This window comes from Thermobia domestica, chromosome 9 (assembly GCF_964235325.1).
Source record: "Thermobia domestica chromosome 9, izTheDome1.hap1.1, whole genome shotgun sequence".
Classification (NCBI taxonomy): domain Eukaryota; kingdom Metazoa; phylum Arthropoda; class Insecta; order Zygentoma; family Lepismatidae; genus Thermobia; species Thermobia domestica.
This window is the reverse complement of record NC_137462.1, coordinates 87,187,815-87,214,865: the sequence shown is the minus strand read 5'-3', so window position 1 is coordinate 87,214,865 and position 27,051 is coordinate 87,187,815. Positions and strand designations below refer to the sequence as shown.

Here is a 27,051-nt window from a genome sequence, read left to right as displayed (position 1 = left end):
TGCAATGGGTATCATTCAGTTTGTTTAAATTTCTCGTAAAAGCTTTTTCTAAGCCTTATAGTTAAGAAACTAGATTGTGTTGAAAGGTATTCGGAAAGTTAAACCACATTTAACTGCATTGCACTTAATCATGTTTTGGACTTACAGCTCTAAAACGAGGCAATTTGTAACTGTTTGACGTAATGCATCACTTCCTGAAACCATTAGCGGCGTCAAAACACCTGTTCCCTACAGAAAGGAAAATGACGGAGGACAGGATTTAACAAAGTTTTAAAACACCTATTTATTAGATTTCCGAGTTGTCTGTCATGCACCAACATTAAGTTTTGTTCTAAGCTGCCAAAAAGGTGCCAAAGAAACTCACGAAATGTCAAAATCAATGTATGGTGATGAAGGGGTGGCATTCAAGACCGTTTACAAGTGGTATGAGCGATTCGAAAGCGGCAAGGAGTCGGTTAAAAACGAGCAACGATCGAGGCGTCCCTCGATGTCAAAAATAGATGAAAACGTGCAAAAAATGGCTAAATGATTATTCAAACAGTCGAATGACTATTCGAGAGCTTTTCGAAGAACTAAATATCTCGTATGGGTTCGTGAAAAGCATTTTAACCGCCGATTAAATGGACAAATGGCTTCCTTATTCACCACGAAATCGCGCCGTGCGATATCTTGCTTTTGATCTGAGAGTTTTGGACCAAAAATATTCCTGTCTGTCCACATTCGCTATGCTCTTCAGGTATAGCACCATGCAACTTCAGTCTCTTTCTAAAAATTGAAAACCGTGCTTAAAGGAAAACATTTCGACACCATTCCTGACATTGAGAGGGCCACGACAGAGCAGCTGACTGGCCTTTAGAAAAAAAAAAAAAAAAAAAAACCTTCTAGAAACGTTTTCAGTCATGGATTCAACGTTGGGATACGTGCACTACTAGCTACTTAGTACTTTGAAGCAGGGTTGTTTTGTTTAAAACAAATTTAGTATACGTTTTAAACGTTTTGTTTTAAACACGTGTATTTTTTAAGACTTGTTTTAAACATAAGTTTATTTTTTATTTTATTTTTGTACAAAATCTGCCAGGGAAAGAAAATTGTCAAAATGTGCTCCCCATTTAGAACATTTTCTTGCCATGCGAATGTTTTGATTTCTCGTGCCTACAGCAGGTCAATGTGGTGATTACAGTTTACTTGTCTCCCCCCCCCCTCCCCCCGCTTTATTTTTACATGTATTGTTTAAAAGCTTCTCAGTAAACTTGCGAGAAAGTGTCGTAATCGAAGGTTGGACTACTTGTAGAACTGATATTAAAAAACAAACAAAAGATTATTTGGTAAATTGCGGTTCTGCAATTAAAATATTACAGGCATTCGTTGATAACAGTACATGTTGGTTCTCAGTCTCCGTAAAACTTGGAATTGTTTAACTTGAGTTTTACGGGAAGAAAAAAGGACATAGCAAATTTATTAAAGTAACTCAAACTCCATCAGATACGGAAATGGCCATACGAGCTTGCTGCAAAACGTGTAAGAAAGAAATGTTGGTTTAACCCTTCTAAATTTTGGTGTTTTTAAGGTAATTTTTAGGCTTTCAGTCAAGCGGCTACAGTACCAACACTATTGACGATAGGATCATGGTTCGTACCTTTTTTTTTTTTTTTTTAATGAAGCAGTTTCCAACTGCATCAGTCAAATTTCCCTATTACGTACCAAATGCGAGAAATTCCCGTTCAAAGTGGGGAAAAAGGGATTTTTTTGAAAAATCCTCTTTTATCGCGAATTTCTTCGCTCAAGTATATGACATGCACATGCGAATGGTACCAAAATACACTTTGCTCCATTGTGAAAGTAAAAGACCACTTTGCTTCATTGTGAAAATAACGAGGAACGAAGAATGTACGGGGAAAAATAGTCTTGACGCTATAGCCGATTTACCAATTTTCCCTCGATAATAAATTTTCAGTCAATTTCTATCCAATCCGTTTCAGCATAAAGACTAATAATTGTAGGAACATGATTCGTACCTCGTCTTGTTCGACACGAATCGGCCTTTCGAGCGGTATAACTTGCATATCCCTATCGTGCATCTGAGGGAAGAAAATTCCTCAAAAGAGAAATTTTTGTAAAAAAAAAAAAAAATAACCTTTTTCGATTTGGGCGGGATTTTCACGCTTCTGGTATATAATAGGGAAATTTGAGTGCTACATTTGGAAACTCTGCTTTATAACGAAACCAACGAGGTACGAACTATTTTTCTAAGATTAATAGGGATACGTCACGATTTTTTTTAAAAAGCTCTAGAAAATTTACCCTTTTTTAAAAGCCGCCTTCGTTGTTTGTGACGTCACTGCCCCCAGGTATCGCACACGTGACTGCAAAATGCCCATAAAACATGTTCTTTGATGCTTCCATACTTGAATAAATGCAAAACACCCGGTGTGAAAAGCTTTACTAGAGATTTATAAAACAAATTCCGAAGGTCGACCAAAAAATTTAAAAGGGTTAATTTAAAGAATGAAAAATCATTATGAAAAATGCAATGCTGTGAGAGAAAAAAAAAAAAATGGAAACCCAAACAAATGGTAAAAGTGTTGATCAGAAAATTGCTTCTGATGATTCTAACGTCAGTGATGTGGTTGATATACAACTGGGAACTTCAGGTAAGAATTAATTTTGTATCAATAGTATCTTTTCCATTATATTACGAAAATTTTATTTCGTCCCTCTTCCCCACCTGTTCTAAATTTTCTTCGAAACTTTACACCTTGGCATAGCTTGCATGAAGGGACCAGGCGAGAAAGCGCAAGGTATGGCAGTTGCCACGTAACTAACTAGTAAAGCGTGATACTTATTGTAACATCAGTGCCGAACGTCAGTGTCTGGGACAATTTGATCTCAATTTGTTTGTTTGTCTGCATGTATGCACCAGGCTACAGGGCGCAATTTTCGGGTCTTTAACATTAAATTTTGAGGGTAGAGGCACGAGACGTCGGAATTTGCTGTATAGCTTTTGACTGCGATCCGATGTAAAATTTCAAAATTAGTGGTTCGGATTTTACTTTAAAGAAAAAGCTCTGTCTCATATAGCCTTGCTACTGATAGAAGACTAATCAATCAAACTAAACAAACTAATTTTATGCGTTTCAAACAAACTTTGGTTGCAAGATAAATTTGACTCCAACTCAATTTTCCTAAAATGTTTTTAGATATGGAGCATTCAGAGCACAAAGGATCCAAGTCAATTTTCAGAAAGGTTCATTTTTGTTCAGCAAACGTAGTATCTTTGTAGCCAAGGGTATGAAATAAATGAAACAAAAACCACGTGAAAGGGTGTGTACTACAGTTTCATAGGACAACCGCTAGACAAGGGCGTTGATAGTGGTGGAGGAGGGCTAATTTTCCCATCCTTGCTCATAAATTTAAGATATTAACATTATATTGAATACGCTGCAGTGTGGGAATGATTAACAAGTCAAGCTCCCAATGCCATAGTCAATGATGCATAATTACGTTAAATAAATGTAGTGTATATCCAAAAATATACACCGACGGAAAATGTCATATTTTCACAACTACGAATCCGACACGAAAAATAGCAAAACTACATGACAAGATGCAAGCTAGAATTTTATATGATTGGCGCTGGAGAAGAGCGTTCAGTTCGTTTAGAGGTCATCCGCCCCCTTCCCTTAATTTCAGATCTGGGGTAGTAATGCAGATTTAGAAATCTTTTGCTGAGCAAAGTCCAACATAAAAAAATGAAGTCCTTACACCAAGTAAATACGGATTTTGATCAGTTTTAATCCATTTCCACTGACTGTACGGAACTGTAGGCCCATATTGCTCTCTTGTATATTTTTTGGCCCAAGGATTTCAAAGGTGGCTCACTTTCGAGGATCATTTGTGTGTTCTCCGTATTTGTAGAGTGTAAGGACCTCAAGCTTTTCTGTTGGACTTTGCTTACCAAAAGATTTCTAGAATTGCCTTACTGCTCCCAAAATCTGAAATTCAGGATGGGGATGGGGGCAGTTGCCCTCCTGTCCCACTGATGCTTCTATTTAGCGGCTGTCATATGAAACTATCCCATGCCCTATCGCATGGTTTTAATTACATTTGTTTTGGACTCTTGACTGCGAAGATATTACGTTTTAAAATGGAATTCATTTGTTCAGCAAAACTGAACTTTATTGCAAATCGTTTTGGACCCTGTGCTCTAAACGCCGTGTGCTCTGTACTTTTCTTCAATAAATTATTGATTCAAGAAACAACCAATTACATAGGTTTACAGAAAATATTCTAAAGTTAGCACAATATGGTGTGCGCTTCAAACATTACTTTTCGAAAATTTATTATTTTAAAATAATTTTATTAGCATCACTGTTCTGAAATAATAATCAAATTTTGCAACAAAAATCTCACCCGGCTTCACGAAATGCGAGCTTAGCCCCTAAAGGCGTAACTTTCAGAAGCGGTAACTCCGAAATGACTTGCTTTAGGACTAAAATAACCGCACAAGTGTATTTCTGGTAAAATTCTAGCCTTAAAACATGTAACATGACTTCCTTTGCATTTGAAATTTCGAATACCAAGCAAAGATATTCGCCATGATGTTTGATAACACCATCTGATGTGTCAGAATACTTCCAAGTTTCATCATTCTACCTCAACCCGTTCTCAACACACAAGGATGGTGAGGACTTTTGTTTTGTAATGTATATTGATAGATTGTGTGAAATCTCCATAGTAGGTAGATTTAAAATCTTTCTAAAAAGCTTATTACAACCAAGAAAGTATTTATCAGCGTCACTGGCAAGAGGGTATAATAAAAGGGGGTCATGATATGAAAGAAGTTGAGAATTACTAATCGATAATGAAATATTCTGTACCCAATACAATGTAGTCTTAAAAACCAGGATAAATTAATGAAAAGATCAGTTGCAAGAGCAAACACGTCTGAATAAATACGTTATTACACGATTTTGAAATATGTTTAAAATCATGTTTTAAACATTTCAAAATGTTTAAGTGTATATATATATATATATATATATATGTGTGTGTGTGTGTGTGTGTGTTTGTGTTTGTGTTTGTGTCTGTTTTAAAACGTGTTTAAAACATTTTGAACATTTTTTTCATGTTTTAAACTCATGTTTTGTTCTTTTTGAAAGAAACAAACTATGTTTTTTTTTCAACTCTGCTTTGAAGGAGATTAAATCAAATTCCATCTAAGTTTATTACTTTGTTTCCAATAAAATTATTCACCGTATGTCTTGATCACATCTCGTATATACATATATAATAAAGCATGTGTATTACTCGTTTTGGTCAATAGTCTTCAGTGACCGAATGGACAATAGTAATAAATCTCATTTACACACCTGATGACTAGGCTGATGAAGAGCCTTGACCAAGGTTTGCAGTCTGCTCGGTGGAAGCTTTGGGTAGACATACCACAATAATTTCAGTAAATGTCTTATCACATTCTCTCTACCAATGGCAGTGAAGAAAAACTCGTCAAATATCACTGTACAAAAATCTTCTGCAGAAAATTCTTCAGGCATATGAATAAGAAGAGAAACCTGCAATGAAAGGTTAAAAAAAAAAAAAAAAAAAAAAAAAGGTATAATATCTGATAAATCAGAGGAAACAGCTACCGATATAAAATTTTAATTAAACTTTACGCAAAATTACATAGTTACTTATTCGATAAATCATGCTGGTAAATTTTGTCCGACATTCTATCAATACTTATCTCTCCAACAAAGCTTCGTATATTCTATTCTAATAGGTTTACAAAATGAACTATATACACACACACTTCATGCACTACCCAGGAGTGAGCTTTATGTAATTATATATTTTTAAATTTTACTCTTGATCAAGTCATTACATGAACATTCAAACGAATTTTTTAAAAAAATACAATCGGACCATTTCATGTCATATCGACCAATTTTAGAAATTCCGAAATCAAAGTCTTGAGTTGGGTAACATTTGACATGGGTCCAATCATGTTTGAAATGCTTTTATATAAAATATAAGGTTTTACTGAGAAATATGTCAAGAGTGGGAGATAAAGTGAACCAGAAATGTGGCAACAGACAGATATGCCTTGGGACTAATTTCACGACTATCCGTGGAATTATTTATGACAGTCAAGTCGCATTTATTCAACAAATATTATTCTACCTCAGAAACGTATACATTGTATCAAAATCCTAGATCTTATTAGCAGATTGAAAGATCCACAAAATGTCAAGAAAATTCTTACGTCAAAAAATGCATGTTTTGTGGCTCTAAAGTTGTAAATGTAATTCACCCTAAAACGTGGCAATATTTTTTTCTAGCAACCTGACGATGAATCAAAGCATGCAACTAAGTTAATTACATATACATGACAACTAATATTACATTTGGCTAGAAGATAACAAGTGGAAGAAGTTACCAGAAATCAGTGGGTTTTTGAAAAGGGTAGTTCAAAAGGGATCGGTGGTTTCCAAGATAAATTTCATACAATAATCGTGAGAACTTCCTCTAGTGCACATTATTACAATGCACTAAGATATAGTGGATTGTTACAAATGTGTATCGGAATAAATGATCAAATGAGCACTTTTTTTAACAACTACGAAACTATGCATTATATCAGAAAATCGCTATAAAAAAATACAAAAAAGTATTTACTATTGTTGTATCGTAGTTACAACAAAGGAATTTAACTGTGTGCATAATAAAATCAGAATAAAATAAAAATGGTAAAACATGACAAAACATGGAATCGTGTAGGGAGACAAGGATTTGCAGCTAACACGTTATGAAAATAAAACTGACGTTGGAAGGCCTATCTGAATTCTATACTAGTGCTTTTTGGCATTTTGACACTTTTACGGAAAGGTCTGACTAGATATTGTAACTTGGCTTCGACGTCCCTTTCGCGCTACATAATTTCAAACATACACTATTTTCCGGTAATGTTTCTACCTTCAACCATATATAACATGAACTATGCAATAGGCATTAAAGTTAACGTAATTTGAGGCCCTTGAACTCACATCAGGGCTGATATAAAAATAAATAAATAAACCTAGATGGACTACGTGATAACCTTACGCCCACAAATTATGCACGTTTGACAGACATTTTATTTGCTAATAAAATAAGTCTTAGAATCTTCGATACAATACGTGCGTTCCTTGAGTCGAGTTTTGCTGGGTGTGTAAATATCCAACATACTGATTTTCGACATTAGCTTCATAGCGTATTTCTTAGATACGGATCACATCTTCAGGTAATATGTAGGGACATAGTGCACAAGAAAAGCTATGGGCTAAAAGACTTTTTAGTTGGATAGTATGGGGTCAGCCCATCGACTGTAATCATTATTATTATCTCTGGCTCTCTATATCGAAGTTCGTTACCTGTCATTCAAGTAATACCCCATTCGCCACACCCGGAGAAGGCTGGGACGAAAGACACACATGATTACTATGTGAGCTCTATGTATAGACGACTAGACTAACCAATCATTTAACACTGTTTTCTGTTTCCTTTCTCTTCCGAACGATCTATGGTGATTGGAATTCTTAGTGCACTTCGTTAATGTTGTTTGTGCATCGTACGTGTTATATTTAAGTTAAGTACAGGGTCGTCCAAAAGTCCTGCAAAAAAGTAAAAAGCTGTAACTTTGAAAGTACTACTTAGTTGGCAACAATGAGCGGATGTACACGTTGACGTCATAACCGCAAATCACGTGACAAAGATGGCGTCTAGTCAAGAGAAAGCGCAGTGTGTGGCATGGTTTTGTGAGTTAAAATCTAGTGTTTTGGTGAGAAGAAAATTCCGACAAAAATATCAGAAACAACCACCTGCAGGTTCAAGTATCAAGAGATGGTACGATAAGTTCCTAGCTACCGGAAGTGTCTTGGACCTGCCTCGTAGCGAAAGGCCAACAACCAGTGTTGATGTGATTCAGTCCGTGCAGGAAAGTGTGTTGCGAAGTCCAAAGAAATCGTTGAAACGCAGATCCTTGGAGCTGCGAGTGCCAATGACAACGCTACACAATATCGTTCGTAAGAAAATGATACAGAAGTTTACAAGCAAAAACCGAAAGATGTTCAGGACCTCCGGAAGAAGATATGTGCTGTGATTGGGAGTATTACGAATGAAATGCATTCTTGGATTCTCGAAAAGACTTCAGCAATGTTTGGACGTAAATAGTGCTCACCTGGAGATTTGGCGTTGAAAAAATGCTTGGAAACAAAATTTCAGTTTTGTACAATTAGGCGTGACGCACTGAGACTTTTGCCATTTTCATACAAAATTTTCGTTGTTCCCCTTTGTCCTTCTGCACCAACATTAAAACTCTCTTAAGCAAGGCTGCAAAACATTGTCGAATAGCGTAACGCATAGACTGACATATTTTCCTCTTATAATTCGGGTTTGTGATTAGAGGAAAAGTTTCAGTGAAACAAAGGTTTAGAATTGCCATTCATTGCAACATCGTGGAAAACATCCATTACATAAACCAATAGGCTAAATTTTCAAGATGGTGTCTCGAATCCACCTATACATACGTTTTAAAATTAAAACTATTTAACACCAACGATACGCAGTAACATCATTTTGTAGTAAATTGTACACTACAAATTATAGCCTAAAATAATATAATAAGAAACTTGAAGCTATGAGTAATATAAACGGAAAAGAACTTACCAAGAAGTGAAGGAAAGGGTCTTCAAAGGCTCTATCATTTTCACAGTTCGCCAACGTTCCTAATACACGCATTAGTCCTACTTTGTCCTTCTGTTTAGCTGTATGTAACGTATAATACATTGCCAGAATACTAGCTACACTGCTTTCCTGAACATAAGCTTGACACGCATCTGGTGGAGGACCTGCAACACGAAAGATATACTTTTTGTTTTCAATTTCATTAAACAAATAAACAGTTTATGTAATTAGATTAATGACCTGTTTTATTTCTTTTTATATATGTAATTATTTTCCAATAATTGCTGAGACATGCTATAGGACACATATAACTCAAGTCTGAAAGATCGATAAAGTATCACTAAGTATCTCCCAACAGAAGTTTCTGGGCACATATTTATAAGAAAGTGCTTTACCTTGTGCTTCCGTTTTATTCCATTAATTGAATATTTCTTTCCGCTCTGGAAACGTCGTCAGCAACAGTTTTGTTGCGTCATTGGTTTCTTTTCTTTACACCTTCTGAAAAGTGAGGTTGTTTAATTTTCACCTCAGAAAGGTTCCACAGAAGGCAGGAAACTTTACATATGTCTTCAATTTAACAGCATTTAAAAGCAGCCGACCAAGATGTCAAGCAGACGAAAACTGTATGAAGTTCAAGTACTTTGTGAAACAAAATACTACGGTTCATATTTAGATTATTGTTTACCTTGCAAACCATGAGCAACATAATCATATGTGCTTATCGTTTAATTACCACGAAGCTTTCTTTCATATTTATTAATAAAGGACCTTCTTGCAAAATATTCTGCTCGGTAAATAATTTGGTATTCTGTAACATTTCAATACGCAGGATTTTTTTTTTTTTCTTTTTAAAATATGAATTCCTTGACAATACAGTTTCGACATACCTGAATGTTCAATGATAGTAATAGCAGATTCTCTCTCATCTGGGGGCAACTTGCTATTTAAAGCTCTAACTTGATCATCTACCATAAGAGACATCAAAGCCGGAAGGAACTTAGTTACAATTTGACTGTCCAATTTAGGTTCTTTAAATTCCTGCAAAAGATAAAACGAAAAACAATATGAAGAAAAATTTAAGTTATTTTTCACAAATGAGTATGCTTAAATATCTGTGAACTTTCCTAATTGAAATAAGAACATAAAAACCAGGTATCTAAAAACTACGAAATTACACGAAGATATTTATAATATTAATATCATCTTCATTTAGCAAACTCATAGTTGAAACAACTCAATTATACTACATATCCAATAATACTATCACCAACAGAATATCCTGTTTTTTCACTGATTGCAAGTGGTACGAAGTGCTAAGCAATATGACTATTATATTGTTACTTTTAGATTTAAGTGACTGTAATTGTTTTTGAGATTTCACGGAAGAAACATATAATCAACACGCCCTGGCTTTGCCAATCTGGAGGAAACAGAGCATGTAAGGAAGCAATTAACTGGAAATTATCACAAGCAAAGCAAAGGCATCTAGTGTTGAGTTCTACATTTCTATGAGAAAATACTAGCAACACAGTAAACCTACTACAAAATACCAGCAACCCAATAAAGAAAAAAAGTCAGGTTGAGTGATGGGAATTATGTTCAAATGCAAGGTAGTAAATGAGGCCCTCGGATAATGTGGAGACAAGGCTCCACGCTTACTTGACTTCGGCACGCACAGTGCTGTAATCAGCACCTAGATATTGCGATACTCATTTTACATAGATTGAGTGTGCCCCAGAAATGCATTGCAACAAGCGTAGAATTCTGCTACAAGCGAGGATCGAACCCGCGCCCGTTGAATGATAGACACCTTAACGACTACGCCATCGTGATTAAGGGTTTTGACATTGTAGATGCAACTGTTATCCCAATGCCACTTCCTAGGACTACATTTGGCAGACTCGATAAATTTTATGAACATACATTACCTACTCCACTATATTGCCAAAAAATGACAAAAGAGAGGAACCACTGAGATGGACGAGCCAAGCCCATGAAGACAAGACGATGGTTATACAAACATTCGACAAGACCAATTTTAAAAACTTAATGTTTAAGTTTTGTATTCCCCAAACAGGTTTCATGAATCAGTGAACCTGAAGGTACTCATATTTGTTCCTCCAAATTCTTACATTGTTTAATAAAATATAATAAACGTCGATTGTCAGCGAAAATTCGACGTTTAATGTAACATTTTAAACAATCTATAAGAATGAATATATATATACATACAGAGAGCAGACAAAAAAATCTAAAAACACTTCATACAGGACACGTAAGTTTGGCCCTCCACTGTACAACTCGTGTTGCGGTTGCCGATCGTTTTTTTGTTGTCAATGTGTCATGTGGACCTTCCTCTTTCGTCAGCAGTAACTAGTTCACCTATGAATGTCGTGGTGTGAAAATGGTGCGGTAAAATAGGCGACCTAAGACTTCCAAAGAAGCATGATCGTTGGTGCCCGTCTGGTTGGAGCTTCAGTGGCAACAGTGGCGAACATTGTGGGGGTATCGAAAGGCACTGTGTCCAATGTCACGAGGGCATACAAAATTCATGGGCAAACGACGTCTGAAAGCACAACAGTGGTAGAAAGACAATCCTGTCAGATAGGGACCGGAGGGCATTAAAACGGATTGTAGCAGCTAAAAAGAAGACCACTGCAGTGAAAATTACGTCTGAACTTAATTCCGGCTTACAGAACCCGGTTTCATCGAAAGCAGTGCGACGGGAACTTCATAAAATGAAAATTCATGGCAGGGCCGCTATCGTCAAACCCTTAGTCACTGCAGTAAATGCGAAGAGGCGTATCCAGTGGTGCAAGTACCACAAGGCGTGGACTCATGAGCAGTGGAAACACATAATGTGGTCCGATGAATCGACCTTCACCTTGTTTCCAACAACCGGTCGTGTTTACGTATGGAGAACACCGTAGCAGGCCTATGATACAGACAGTCTGCTCCCAACTGTAAAGCATGGGGGTGGTTCTGTTACAGTATGGGCAGTGATATCGTGTTTTCTGCAGGACCCGTCATAGCCCCGCATGGAATGATGAATGCTAAGGCGTATGGAGCCATTTTGGGGGACCAGGTTCTACTCATGGCCCAAATATTGTTCCCTGATGGTGATGGCATCTACGAAGATGATTTGGCACCCTGTCACGCTGCAGAAACGTTGAAATCATGGTTTGAGGAGTATGACTAGGAGCTATCACACCTCCCGTGGGTCCCACAATCACCAGATCAGAACATCATTGAGCCCTTGTGATCTGAATTAGAAAGGCGTGTTCGGTCTCATTACCCTCCACCAGCATCCCTTAAGGGGCATGTTTTGGAGGAACAATTGTATAAAATTCCACACACCACGATTCAGGAGCTGTATACGTCCATCCACGTCGGATTCAGGCCGTTTTGGACGCAAAAGGAGGCCCCACACCATACTAGGTATGATTTTCACACTTTTGCAAACGTTTTAGATTTTTTTTTTTTTGGTCCAACCCCTGTATACATATATACTAAATCGTGAGTTTCCACATTCTCATTAATTTCCAGAAAATAACTGTCACATTAAGAATAATAAAAGTAGGCACATTTGGAGGTTGGTCTTTTGTAATTACTAAAATAAACATCTAACATATAGGAGGGAAGATCAATAAGATTTTGAAAGAGGAAGATCAATAAGATCAATAAAAGTCTGAAAATGACTCATGTTGTTTGTCCTTCACCACACAGCTACTGCACAAAGTAATACAATTCTACATATGAATTTTTTTTTCCTGAGGAAGTGTCACATTAGCTTTAAAAAAGTGCAGTAGAAATGACTTCAACGTTCAAACAAAAAACTTCCTTTCAATGACGGGTTTACTTTTGGAAACAAGATGTATGATTATGTGAAGTCAGGGGGCTATAGGAGTGGTAAATTAATTGGTAACCGAGACTTTGCATAACATTCAATGATCTTTTGACCTTGTGGGCGAAAGCATTGTCAACAGCAGACACCTTCTCTGAGTATGCCACGGTCTCTATCTTCACAACATAGTTCTCGCAGCAGTCCCTGTAATATGTTCCAGTCATGCTATGACCGCTAAGTTAGGCAGTCAGTGACGATTACGATCAAAAAATTGAAAACTTTATTGGCAGCAGGCTTCACACGGACCTTTTTGGGTGCGGTACGTGGAAATATTTCCACTATTTATTCAAAACCTAAACTCAGGGGCATGGTATAGCCAACTTTCGTCCATGGCCACAAGATAATCGTAAAGTTCATTCTCATTGAGTACACAAAGGGGCACAATCAACTCATTGCTGTTTCTGAAAAGGGGTGGGCAGAATTCGACCCTTTCATTCATTCCAGATGACACACTTTCACAAACCTCTTGTACATACAAACCAAAAGTACACATTAATATTACAAGACATGGACACACTTTCTACGTAACTTTCATACATGTACTACATTTTTCATACGAGGGCAAAAACTTATGGATCGTTTTACGTAGAATTCTAACATAAAACAGCAAATTCATGCCATTCGTTATCTATTTAATGACTTTTTGATCGCTTTCTTCCATTTGTTACTTAACTAATCTTTGTCTATCCCAGACTTAACAAGTGTAAAACAGTGACCAATGAACACAACGAGCACACTGAGCACTGGCATACTTAAAAAATTAAATTAATCGACAGCCTTTGCTCGACAGGTTAGAGATTACACAGTTTTTACAGTGACTCAACGAGCAAAGCTTCAGTACTTTTTCAGGAAAGGTATTTCTGGGTAGCTCTCTCCCGATTAATCCGTTCCATTTTAATACTTGGTGATTTTATTGATTTTACTCCTATTTGTACTGTACTTTTTGTGATCAAAGTTCCCGGCCAGATCGGAAAACGTGGAAGTTCCAGGATTTTTCAAGATTTAAAATTTACAGTTAGCGAGATGATTAGAATACTCCTAAATAAGCACCCATGCCAAACAATATTAACCTAATTTATAGGTTCCAATATTAAACAAAAATGACTTCTTACCTGTGAATCTATCATAACCCAGGCACTCAAACCAAGAGCGAGCATTCGCAGTAAAAGGATCAATACTGTATTATCCTGAAGAAAAAATAAAAGTATATGCATCATTATACAAGTCGCACTTCACTCTTTGAATTTTATTAAAGCTCATCTATAGAGGATTTTAGTAGAGAAAAATTGGATACTTTCTGTAGTTTTCATATATATTACTTCTACTAGTTGAAGTAATAAATTCATACGTGTTTAATACGTTCTACGCCATCTACGCCAGTTTTCTCAAAATATTTTCCACAATGAACCATTCAAACATTTTTGCCAAATGTGTTACCTCAAAAATACACCAAAATCTAAAAGCGGGAAATTTGATTTTTTAAGCACAACTTCCCGTGTTTAAAATACGTATATCTTATCAGTATTTCTTGTTGAAAGTTCATGAAGCCTCAAGAAGTTTTTCTTCATTAGCGTAAATATTTTCTTTATATCTTTTTCCTCTTTTCTATTTTCTATGTAATTAATTCTCATGCATCTTATATTCACTAAAACCTATCCTTACCTATGTTTTGACAATAATGACAGTCACATTATAATGTCATTGACAATTCAATATATATAATATGTAGTATCCCCACTACAACATTCACTGTATATCCATTACATTTCATTGAGAAATTTTCTTATTGCATTTATTTTTAACTTTTCAATGTATTTTATACAATATTTTCAAAAGATGCTAGTAATTTTCTGCAAACTTTTTAGGAAGACTGTAATGAATTTTCAAATCTTGTTTCATTTCCTGTTCTTTGTGAACAATATGAACAAAACTTCTCAGGCCGATCTCCTTTCATAGGATCCCCATTTGATATCTCGGTATTAAATTGTAGTATTTAGTTTACCATACGTCGTAGTCCGTCTTACGTTTTATACTCTAAATTGATATGAATTTTCGGTACCTTCTGCCACATCAGTGTAGCTGCAGAATGGAAAAGTTGCAGCTCCTGGATTTACGAACACAAATACCAAATCAACAAATCGCCCGTAATATATATGGCCTGTATCCTCAATTACACGTTTTTACCTTGTGTTTTCTTCAAGTTATTGTCGAGTACATTAAAAAAAGGTGCATCACGTCTCATAGGCATACCAAATTATGTAACTATTATTAATTAGATTTCAACTGTCTAATCAAAAAAAAAAAAAAAAAGATAGAAAAAATTAAAAATGTTATCTATAATCAACTTCTTCATTACATGCATTAACATAATAGAAATGTATGAATTTAAATGATTGTTGCTTCATTACACATACGTCAAAACAGTGAACATTCATGAGGATTAAAGGGATTTAAGTCCTCTAGACAACTAAAGAAAGTAGTTTAGTATAGTTTTAAAGCTATTTTTAATTTTACAGTTCATTTTGTAGCCTGCATTGATAATGTTTCTGCCAAGCGTTCAGGGTTCGAACTCTGGCTACAGTCAACACTAAAAATATCACATAACACTACATTGAATCTATATTTACAATTTTTCAACCCTCTCCTAACTTATTATTATTATTATTTTACATATTTGCTTGAACTACAACAAGATATAAAAAAGAATCTAAGGGTTCAAAATTGCTACAAATTACGAAATTTCCATCTATTTCGGAAATAGTACAAAATAAATATATACGAAATGCGAAATACTTGGGAATGGAAGCGTTACCTCTGGGTTGTGTTAGTTCATCTAAAAACTTTCAGCACTCTAAGGTAATATCTTTGGAATACCTAGACAGATTATTTTTAGAACACTTAGCAAAGAAAGAAAAGCTATAATATTGATGAAAACCTCTTAAGAATGGAAACTTTATATCTCTGGGGGATACTAGTTCCTCCCGTAGTTCATCTATGGTTCCTCAGGGATCCCAAGTATTGCCAAAATCGCCATTTTTTATGTTTAAAAAATGAGGAGGTAATGTTTCCGTCCCCACGCGTTTTCAATTTCATAAAATTTCATTATTTATTATTTAATGCATTTTGGAAAAGAGAAGGAAATCTCATAATTTTTAATTTTATAACTTTGGATTCTTCTGGAGAATCCAAATTAACTTGAGATAATGAAATTTAATGTTATTCTATCACGTACATCACCCTTATTGATATTCGAAAATTTACTTTTTTTTCCGCTTTATTCAATGTCCTATATCAGATATTCACATAATTATTTAGTGCTGATGGCTTTCTCAAAATATCGGAAATCTTCTAAACAGTACATTCTTATGGATTATAAGATGTCTTACAAACTTCAGAGAAACAATGAACGTCAATGTCATCATGACAGAAATGTTCAATAGTATGTCGCTAATGTCGCACTTTGTAGAATATATTCTGTTTTATTGTTATAAATGGAGAATATTTTAAACTAATGTTAAAATCAGACTCCTTCTGGTTACAGCTTCGTCCAGTGTAATGCTGACTCCTAATACGAAGCTTGTCTGAAAAGTAAAGATACAAACACATTTTTACATTAGGAAAAAAAAAAATGTGTACCGAAGTTGACAACACAGGCAGTAACTTTGATCCGTATGACGACGATTGGAAATTATTTGTCAGTGCATCGCTGAGTCTTGTGCGAGGAGCGCGCATTGGAAATGGCAGTGGCAATACTTAATCCCATCATGTGTGAAATACATAGCGCGATCGGGTTCGCATATTTTCAATGGGACGTCCTTAAATACCGACCATACAACTCCAATCTCGCAACCAGGGATTATCATTTGTTCCTGTGCCTAAAGAAACATCAATGAGGTCAGAGAGGAAGACACACCATGGTTACAGATACCGGCGACAAATTTTTACGATTTTGCGATACAAAATCTTGTTCCACGTTTGAACAACGGTGACACTTATGTGAAGTTGTTGAGTAGCGTTCCTTTCAGCAGCGAGGCTACGTGGACCTGCAGCTTAACATAAGATCCGAACCACAAGAGCTCAAGCTGGGAATCGAACCCGAGTCTCCTATATCAAAGGCACGTAAAGCTAACTGGTTATAGCCACGAGGGAGTTCGGCACTTACGTGAAGAAACACCTCTTTACCAGTGTATCCAGTAACTTCCTTTGCGTCCAGTAATTTCTTGTATATCTTATTTTTCGTTTATATCTGTACTTCCCTGACAAGCCTCGTATTAACTATCTCAGTATTTCCATTTCAAAATCTGGAAAATAAGTAAATTCTTACCCTAGGCATTCCTTCACCGTTGATTAGATGCTGAAGTATCCTCATGGCAGATGTGGCTAGAAAGTTAATTGCGTATGGATCACAAAGGATCATAGAGAGATCACCAAGTACTTGCTCCTGGCCTCTTTTAATGCTATCAAGGAAACCCTTGAAAAATAAAAGGTTAAATATTTTCCTAATTCAATTTTTTTTTTAATTTCTGGATGTATATAAATAATTCATGTACTCCATAACAGATATTCGAGCATATTTGTCTCATTTGTAAAAAGTAATTATTTACTGAGTCTAAATTGTGCTGTAATTGTACTACACTGTTTCTGCAAACACTGTCGCCTTCATCAATAACTCAGGTTAACTCACATGTAAACGATGACAGTACAATTTAGATGCAGTAAGTATTTACATTTTTCAAATTATACAAATATGCGTCAAATTATATCTTTAAATAAATGCCTTTTGTTTCTTTAAATACTCTATGAACTGCACTTGGTTATCTGAACCAAATGCAATTAAAAAAAATAAAAAAAAAGTTCAACAGCAAATTTTACAGAGAACTCGGAGCTGTAGATAAATAATTTCTACCAATACAACGTACTTAATAGATTTCAGTATAGCATTGGAGAACATGTTCCCAGTTATTAATTAAAACTTTAAGGAGTAAGCAGAAATTCATATTTTTATTTCATAATGTACTACTTATCCTTCTGAATTTCTTTCTGTGTCTTTACTGATAAAGAACAAATAGTTATGAACAAAACTGTTATCTAGATGATATGTGACAATAACCTATTCATATGGACCTTCCTAAAAATGTAAAATAAGTAATAAAGGAAGTTTACTCAAGTCTACTATATTACCTACTTCTATGTTTTCTTTCTATTCTTTTCATAGTTTTTAGGACATAGCGTTAAATAATTTTCAATTCACAATGTACATTCTTTTCTGCTACATTCCACATTCCACTGGAATTCGCAAAGAAAATACTGTTCTTTCATTTCATTTCAATTAGTATTTTTATTAAAAGTACTATAAACCTCTAAATCATTGTAAATATGCATAAGAAAATCGTTTGTTGATCATAACTTGCTCAGTATCTGCATTGTTACCACTCTTTATTTTGTTATTTATTTTAATTTCATATTGACATCAGTGTCAAGCATTGATTTGACTTCTATCAAATCTCATTCATTAATTGTAAGGATAAATCTGCAATCCAGGTAATTTTTTAACTTAATATGTAATTATAATAGTTACTAAGAAACGTAAATCTATCTTTGTACCTCAAAGTTTTGTACTGCAAACCTAGGTTTACGTTCCTTGTAAATATGTATCCTATACCTCCAATCAGTAAATATAAGAGTTACTACTTGTTTTTCACATAAAAGGTATGTCTTACCTGCAGCTCTCTAGATCTCTTTATGTCAACATTTTTTTCTCTGATGCATGCATCCAAACACCATGTGAATTTATGGCACGGATCAACTGATATGATATCCTGGGGACAAAAACAAACATTATACTTGTACACACTTTTACTATGAAGAATACGTTTCAAACAATGTAACGTGTCTATGACTTCCTCATACGCATTGTGGATGCCAAGAAACAAAACGTCTACCTCACTATATCCTCTGTGATTAAATGTAATTTCTTTAATATTTTGATTAAAAATCACGAAGAAAGGGTGAGCTTAGATAGTTTTGCGGAAGAAATGGCTATTGCAGGGGTTTTCAAACTGTGCGGCGCGCCTCTCTGGAGAGGAGCTGAAGATTGTCAAGGGAGGCGCGAGGACTTTTCAAAAAAGATCCTACAAAAGAACATATTTATAAAGCAACACGCATACTAAAGTCTGCACCCTTCTTCTTTAATAATACATAGTGGACTATCCCATTGACTTTGCTGAATATTTAAATGTGCCGGTTTTTATTATTTAAATTCCCTCCCTGCTCGTATTTTTCAATTTTCACATAAATATCTGACTTATAACTATTAACGCCGGCTAAGAACATTAAAAGGTGGGTCAGTGTGTACAATGTAGATCAACTGTATTAATGAGATGTTTTCATTATTGATTAATAAATGAAACATAGTTTATCATAGTGATAGTCTTTCTTTTAGGAATACATGTATTTATGTTGTGACACATTTCATTTTTGACAGGGGAGGTGCGTTCAGATTTTGGTGGTTGAGGGGAGCCTCAACTGCAAAAACTTTGAAAATCTCTGGGCTATTGAATATTTTAAAGTAGCTGTAATTAAGATGAACGCTGCTTTGTGAAATTGATGGTTGAATATTCGGAGTTTCCAACTATTATGCTCGTTTGTTTATATTGTATACATTGTAGTTATTCAACGCTGTTATCCACATTCTACAACAAACGATCTTGTAAGTGAAACATTTATTTCGTTGAGTGCGTCTGAGAAAGTTTTCCTGAACTAATTCCATCACTTATTCTGTGGCCTTGTTCACAATGATAAGTCACTCACATGAAGATCGAATCACTTTTTAAATACATTTTGCAGTTTTGGGCAAGGATTCTAAAATTGAAATAAGACGTCTTGATAAACTAGCTGTTTACATACAAAAAATTTTAACGGCGTTTCATTATGAAAGAACTAAATATCTGACACTTTTCCTGTACACTAATGTATACTAATAATGAGAACCACTTAGACGTTTCTTTTCTTGTTGCATCTTATATACACTTAACTTTAAATTTCTGTACAAAAATAAAATTATAATTGGTATACGAAATAACTGAGTATCTAACTATTATAATACACAAAAACTAAAATTATTTGACATTTAACGTTAGTATGTTGTGGCCGATGAAATACTGTAAACATTCTTATGTTGTCATCGAAGAAAAATTCTTAAACCTTCATTTCTTTCATAAAGAAACTGTCGTAAAGGTTTCTTCTACACCTAGGGTCGGCAAATCACGTTTTCTGCATTCGGGCGCCCAGTGCACGGTCCAGGAAAACAACACTGCTACCCTTCTAACATGTATTTTCATTTTCAATTCAGCGTTGCTTATCCTAGTATGATAGTACTACTTTCAACTGTTCTAAAAGTGAAGAGTTACCGTTATTGACGAAACAATCATATTTTTGCTTGCTGAATCAAGAAAAGCGTTATTACTTGGTAACATTATTTAATGGTAAGAGCAAGACTTAAAATTGATTTTAAAATAATAGCTACGAGAAAATGTTAGTAGATTGGCGATAACTTTTAATAGTAAGATCATTATTACATAAAGTCAGAAAGAATGTCTATAAATTATTCACAAAATCAAACTGTTTTACATGATCACATTTTATGTAATAGTTATGGAGATATTCACTCCAGAAATTATATTTCGTTCTTTCCTTTTTAACCTTTGTCTCATTCCATTTCATTAGCATGTATATATATATATATATATATATATATATATATATATATATATATATATATATATATATATATATATATATATATATATATATATATATATATATATATATATCTGTTTGGTGTTGATTATCATGTTGTAAACTTGGTAGTGCATGTGCAAGTACATTGCGGAGAGAGAACGAGGGAGGAGGGGGGAAAGATAACCGCGACTGTTGCAAACATCACTGTTTGTTTTCTTTGAATATAAGAAACGAACGAATGAAAAAAAAAAAAAACTCTGAAAGTAAACTACCCCTTGTGGACTATCTCATAGAGAAACGACCTATCTGATATTGAAAGTTATTAATAAATCTGAGCAAAATCGTCTGAATCCTTTTTGCGAAACTGTCCAAAAACTAATCATTCTCACGAATAAACTATCCCTTGTATATTTTCTTCTAGAACAAGTGAGTTACACCGTATTCTGAAGCTATTAATATATCAATTATTTACGGAATATACAGAAAATCGAACGATGTGCGTTTAAGAAAATCGTCCAGAAAAAATGCAACCCTATACGTATATGTTTCCAGGAGAAATTACTTGTACCACAGTATTGTTTTGTCAATGAGATATTGATGTATGAAATTCCTAAGAGCCGCTTTTAAGAAAAATCGCAATTTTTATTTTCACTCCTCAGTTGACTGTCCTTATTTTTGGAGGTAATAAGGAAATTGGAAAATCTCCCCTGGGGAATTTTATAAAACCTTAAAAGTTTTAAATTTTATCTTTTATTATTGCTTGAAAATAAAGAAAAAGACCCGATATTGATTTCGTCCTTACTACACGGAAAGCTTCATATATAACGCTGTAACTTGGAAGTTTTCGTGAGGCCGTAGCAAGCATTACTGTTTGTGTCCCCCTAGAATAGCATAAAAGTATCCCTCCTGGAAAATTAAGTAATTTGGGACCTACAGAATCTAGAACTTTAATAAGCAATTTTATTACTTCTAGGGGTTTCAGATTACAGTTAGGCTTTATCTTAGGATATTGAGTTTGTTAATATGATGGGGCAGTAGCAGCACCATATATTGAGTTATTTAGGAAATAGCAGGATGAGCCCATTCCATGCTTCACAAATTACATTGATGGGACAATATTTGACAACTTAAATCCTTAAGAAACATATATTATTCCTAGGGGGGAGGGGCGCTAATATTACATATTTTACTGAAAGAAAGAGACAAAACGTATTTCATGCTTCATTTATACATTCATGTTCGTGTCGTATTATATGGAGTAAGAAAGTTTTATTTATTTATTTATTTAAAAATCACCAGATACAGCTCAGAGGCCATTTTATACTGGGTATCTAACAACAACAACAACAACAATGGAAAGGATTTGGGAAGGTTCCGGCCAGGGTCTGCTTAGTAGGTACCATCCCGGCATTTGCCTGGTAGGACTGAGGAAAACCCGTCAGGATGGTTGACCCACGACCTCCCGAATGTGAAGCCAACGCTCTACCACTTGAGCTACTTCACTCGGTAGTAGGCACTCCTCGAATGGTGAAAAATTAAATGGGAGGAAATTGCATCCTGCCTCTCCTCACGTAAGTTATGGCACTGCTTATATGTTACTTCTGAGGAAAATTGAGCTAAAACTTTGTTTCAATATTAATATCAAATAACAGCAGTGTTAATATTATTAATAATGATATTAATAAAATTAAATATTAATAGTATTCACTAATCTTACTGTTACTTATTTTGATAACAAAAATTTTGAATATTAATATAACGTACCTTCTTACTTTTCCTGATGTCTTTCAAAATCTTTGAATGTTCCTCGTCATCCAGTACATTATATTTATCCGCGTGTTTAGATTTATAATGTATTTCAATGTTATATTTTTTCGGTATGATGAATGCATTGCACAACAGACACGATATACCATCACCACAAACTGCTACAAAATATTTGTCTCCCAGGGATTGGCTGATCGGGTCTCCAAATTTCTCTTTTTGCTCGTTCTCCTTGATCAGCCATAGTACACATACATTAATACATTGGAATATTGTTTGCTTGGTTGTTTGTCTTACACAAAGATTAGGCAGATGAGATATGACAGAATCACATGGGCGTACTCGGCCATCTGCACTGGAACTCTAAGCGACTTCCACACACACTGGAACTCTATGCGGCAGGCACATTTTACTGCCAGTTTGTTGTCAACGCTGAGCTCAATACCGATTATTGCACACAAGCGGGCAGAGAAGGCCAGCGTTGTTCGGATTGGCAACATTATGCTCCCCGCATGCCGACCCCTGTTCTATACAAACAACTAATTTAACTTTTGCACCAAAAGTGCAAAATGTGTTTATACAGAGATTCGATATTCATATGGGCGACTTAACCTAGTGAAAAAGTGTACAGAATAAATAGTCGAAATATTTCAGGAAAACTCTTACATACGCAATCGACGAAGTAAGCGTATGACAGAAACTTATCAATTTATATCAAGTCTTTCTAAATATTTAAGGACCACAAATCATAATCTTCCATAACTCAAGATTCTACATTCTTCAAAAGATAAGTAGGAAGGGAAATTCTTTAATCGATTATCTTTAAGAGAAAGAAAAAAAAATGCAAAATTTAAACTTGACTAGGGAAAATTAACAGAATGTGCTATCACACTCAGGAATTTTAACTATCATCCCACATAAAATTTTGATTTCTGAAAATTCCTTACATTTCCAAGCTTTCGGCTCTCTCCTAGAGCCTTGTCCACGGAATGTTTAACCCCCTGCACACTCCCCCCCTCCAATAAAAATATTACCCAATGTAAGAGCTATTGCACGGTTGTTATGAAAATCGGGAGTCTACGAGATAAAATGCAGCTGCCTGAAAAATTTAAAAGTACATATATATATATATAAAAAAAAAAAAAAAAAAAAAACTTTATGATGCTAAAACAGAACATCTGTCTTCAGGTCTCCTAAAACATCTAAAGGAAACATAACATATTATATACTCAAGACTTTTATTTGAAGCTAGGAATAAAACAGGAAAACTTATTTTTGAAAAAAAAAAAATATTATTATTCTAAAACGTCTGAAAGTTACGACAAATAAAAGTTTCTTACATACGGAATGAGAGACGGTATTGAAAAACGTCAATATGAATCGGCAACCTTCTCTGCTTGAACAAGAGAATGCATAATTTAAGCACGTTATTTCACAGCACTACTTGACGAGTAACAAGCAGCAATTGACAAGGCGTACCTTTATTTCTCTTCTCCGATGAGTTCATTGCTTTATATTTCCTTGATTTTTTTAATTTACTTTATTAGTAACGGATTCAATTTATTTACGAAAATAGTTTCATGAGAAAGCCGAAAGCTTGCAAGCAAAGGCGCCGATCCCGGGGGGAGGGGGGGAAAGGCGAGGGGGCCCGGGCACTCCCAAAGCTCATGTGGGCTCCCTTACTCTATTTGTAAAATTACAATATTTGGCATAAATTGAATGCAATTTGTTTTAAAATCCTCATATACGCTTTCTTCATCTGAATGCTCCCCCCCCCCAAATGTACAGAGAAATCGGCGCCCTTGCTTGTAAGTACAAGAAATTTTAAAGACTGGGAATATAAAATAAGCTGTTTGACAAGAAATTTTGGATAAAATATGATTGCTGTTATTGGATAACCAGAATTCACATAATAAAAATAAGCACAGTACCTTGAAACAATGAATATCTAACACCACTCATCTGAATTACAATGTTTATAGTGCATTTTTAGAATCTTCATTCAGCCTTTTCTCTCCCTAAACCTTCTAAACAATCTCATCCTATTCTCGTCACGTCATGGTTAATGATCTTCAGCAGCATTATTGAAAAAATTGAATTCACTCGATGTAGTGAGGTACGAATGCTTAAAAGTAGCACAGTTTGAAATTCATCATAAGTTACAAACTGTGTAACATCAGAAAATGTGTCTTATTAATTTTATCTTTATCTTCCAATCAACATATGCTTTTATCTATTAAATCTTAATTACAAAATTAATCTCTTATAAGTTGCATTACAATAGAAAAACTGAATCATTATGATGAAGGAGTGTACCTAAAATTTATTACTCTAGAAACCAATAATTAGCATTACATTAAATGCCAGTACTTAATGCGCTTATTATTATTTTCAATATTACGTATCAGAAGTGTTTCGCAATCAATTACAGAAAATACTTGCACTATAACTCATGTATTCTTTATATAACCAACCACGTTTCGAACTTACACGGAGTTTATTTTTAACGGGAAAGGAACATAATTGGGAAAATAGTTTACATAATCCGTTTCCCATGTAAGTACTTTCAAAAACGTCAATTCAAACAATGACTTCGACTTCCTGCTTTTATGATGCTGATATGGCCCTGCTAGGTGACTTTTAAAGTTGCCAGCTTAGAAATTAATAACCTCCAATGCCTCATATACTCAAAGAACACTACAGACTTCCAGTCCAGATCTAGTCAAATTGACTTCTGTACAAATTTAATCTTGGTCTCATCCTTCGGACGCAGACTAACAGTTAACGTTAGCCGGTAGCCGGTTACATTTTTTGTTTTTTTCTCAATTCAGTCTGGGATGGTATCCTTTAAATAAAGGCTTAATCAGCTTCCTTCTTCTTTTCTTATCGTTGTTTATTTTTAATGATTCTAGTGTGCACTGACCTCGAAGGTTGTATTTGGAAGTTTAAATACGTAACAGAAAAATGGCTCTACAAATAACATCTTTATACTATTATTGTATATGAATAAAATTTTCGTTTGTAAAAGTTATATAACTACAAATAAATATATATATATATATATATACCAACTAGAATAAAAGAACATGCGAGTTTATTACAAAATCTAAATACACTTTGTACGACATTAACGAATTATATTATCATCGAAATATTTATTTATTATCATCGAGTTACTTTCAAGATATCAAATCAAGAACCGAGATTACAATTGGACATAGATGAACAACAGTCAACTGAACCATAATTCTATATGTACTCTCCGAATGACGACGCGCTATTAATTCGTAGTCCAGTAACTCTGAAATCACATAGCATGGACGAATAAGTCCACAAGGAGACGAAATTTCCGTATGCATCGAACTTTTGAAAGTACCTAAATATGGAGCGGCTTCATGCAAGATTCTCCTTTTAATTTTTTTATTTTATTATTATTATTATTATTATTATTATTATTATTATTATTATTATTTTGTCTGTCGCCCTTTTATTTCTTCAAAAATCTGAAGAAAGATTCCATATGGATTCAAGCTGTAGATGGTTATACAGAGAAGACATGAGTGTAAGTTCAAAGATATTTGAGTAATTAAGCTCTTTACTAGTTACGATAACGAACTTCGCGTTAAGAGAAGGTTAAATCATATATATATATATATAATAATTTATTAGACACACACTATAAGTGACACAGTATTTTATTATGATTGCTATCAACATCTGGAAAATTTTCACACACTTCGTGTCTAATCTTCATGCTGTTTTCAGTGAACATTCTGTTCAGGATACTCGCAACTGAGAACCAAAGCCGCTGCTCTTTTTAATTATAAATATTCAACTGATAAATTCGATCAGCATTACCTACGTCTTATATCGTATTTATTTGGCTATGGTTTCTACCCTCTCCAAAAACTTGTCATTGTGTATCTTCAATGCATTCTATATATATTAGCTTACCTGTACTTCTAAGTCATGGAGAGCCATAAGAAGTTCAGCACGTAAGGTACAGTAATGAACATTTCTAGTTTTAAGAAATAACGTCCGTAAAAACTGTAGAGCCATATCATAAAGCTTCACACTGTTTCCTATCATATGGGCTAGCTTCTGAACAACTTCTCCTTGGCGACGCACCTACGGAAACCACCACATATTATTCAATCCACTAGGTTTTAAAGTAAAATGCACATATACCTACAGTGCCATTTTTGTGACGTAGTATTGGAATTTTATTTTTTAAACATATTATTATGTTCCAATGGCATAAGTGATAAAAAAAAGTTAAAAAATTGCTATACTCACGTGAATTCTGTGTTTCTGCCGTAAAGGAACTTTAAAACTAATCCAAAAACAAAATTAAAACAAAAAACAAGTCACATGACCTTGTTGTCAAAAACGAGTGTGTAAAAGGAATTTCCAAAATAATAAAAACATTACATAAACACTTTCTTAGTAACTATTTTGACAAAAAAGAAAAACATATTTTTCTTTTAATGTACTTCAAAATAACTTGAAATCTAGTATAAAAACTGGCAATTCTAAACAGTCCTTATCATTTGGGATCATTCGATCATTCAATCATTCGTTCGTCATCTAAACAGTCAATAAATATTCGAAATGCATCGTTTAAATACTACAGCCATTTCTAAAACTTCAAGATGCCCCGTGCAGTGCAGACGAGTATGGGAGGACACTATGGACTGTAAGTATACTTTTTTGCTTATTATTATATGACATAACACTGTGTAAGAAAAGGGCATGATTTATAAACACACGAGGGAGCTCAAAAACTACCTCCTTAATAATCAAACTCCTATCACTTTACTACACAAGTTTTCTATTGTAATTTTATACATACCATTTGTATTGTTCCTTTTTTAAGTTATCCAAGGTAATAATTAAAATTATTCAATATATGTACTTTTATA

The 27,051-nt window shown here is 34.5% G+C and overlaps 1 protein-coding gene across 2 annotated transcripts in view; it reads right to left on the bottom strand.

The window, feature by feature from the left end:
• Nucleotides 1-27,051, bottom strand: part of NELF-B (negative elongation factor B) — a 41,874-nt gene that overhangs the window by 1,046 nt on the left and 13,777 nt on the right. For both annotated transcript variants that reach the window (XM_081771478.1, XM_081771479.1), the window contains exons 6-12: nucleotides 26,084-26,257; nucleotides 18,346-18,444; nucleotides 16,950-17,096; nucleotides 13,738-13,812; nucleotides 9,609-9,759; nucleotides 8,704-8,885; nucleotides 5,370-5,570 (exon numbers count right to left, since the gene is read on the bottom strand). In XM_081771478.1, the coding sequence (XP_081627604.1) occupies nucleotides 5,370-5,570; nucleotides 8,704-8,885; nucleotides 9,609-9,759; nucleotides 13,738-13,812; nucleotides 16,950-17,096; nucleotides 18,346-18,444; nucleotides 26,084-26,257 (1,029 nt within the window). The remainder of the gene's footprint in view (nucleotides 1-5,369; nucleotides 5,571-8,703; nucleotides 8,886-9,608; nucleotides 9,760-13,737; nucleotides 13,813-16,949; nucleotides 17,097-18,345; nucleotides 18,445-26,083; nucleotides 26,258-27,051) is intronic.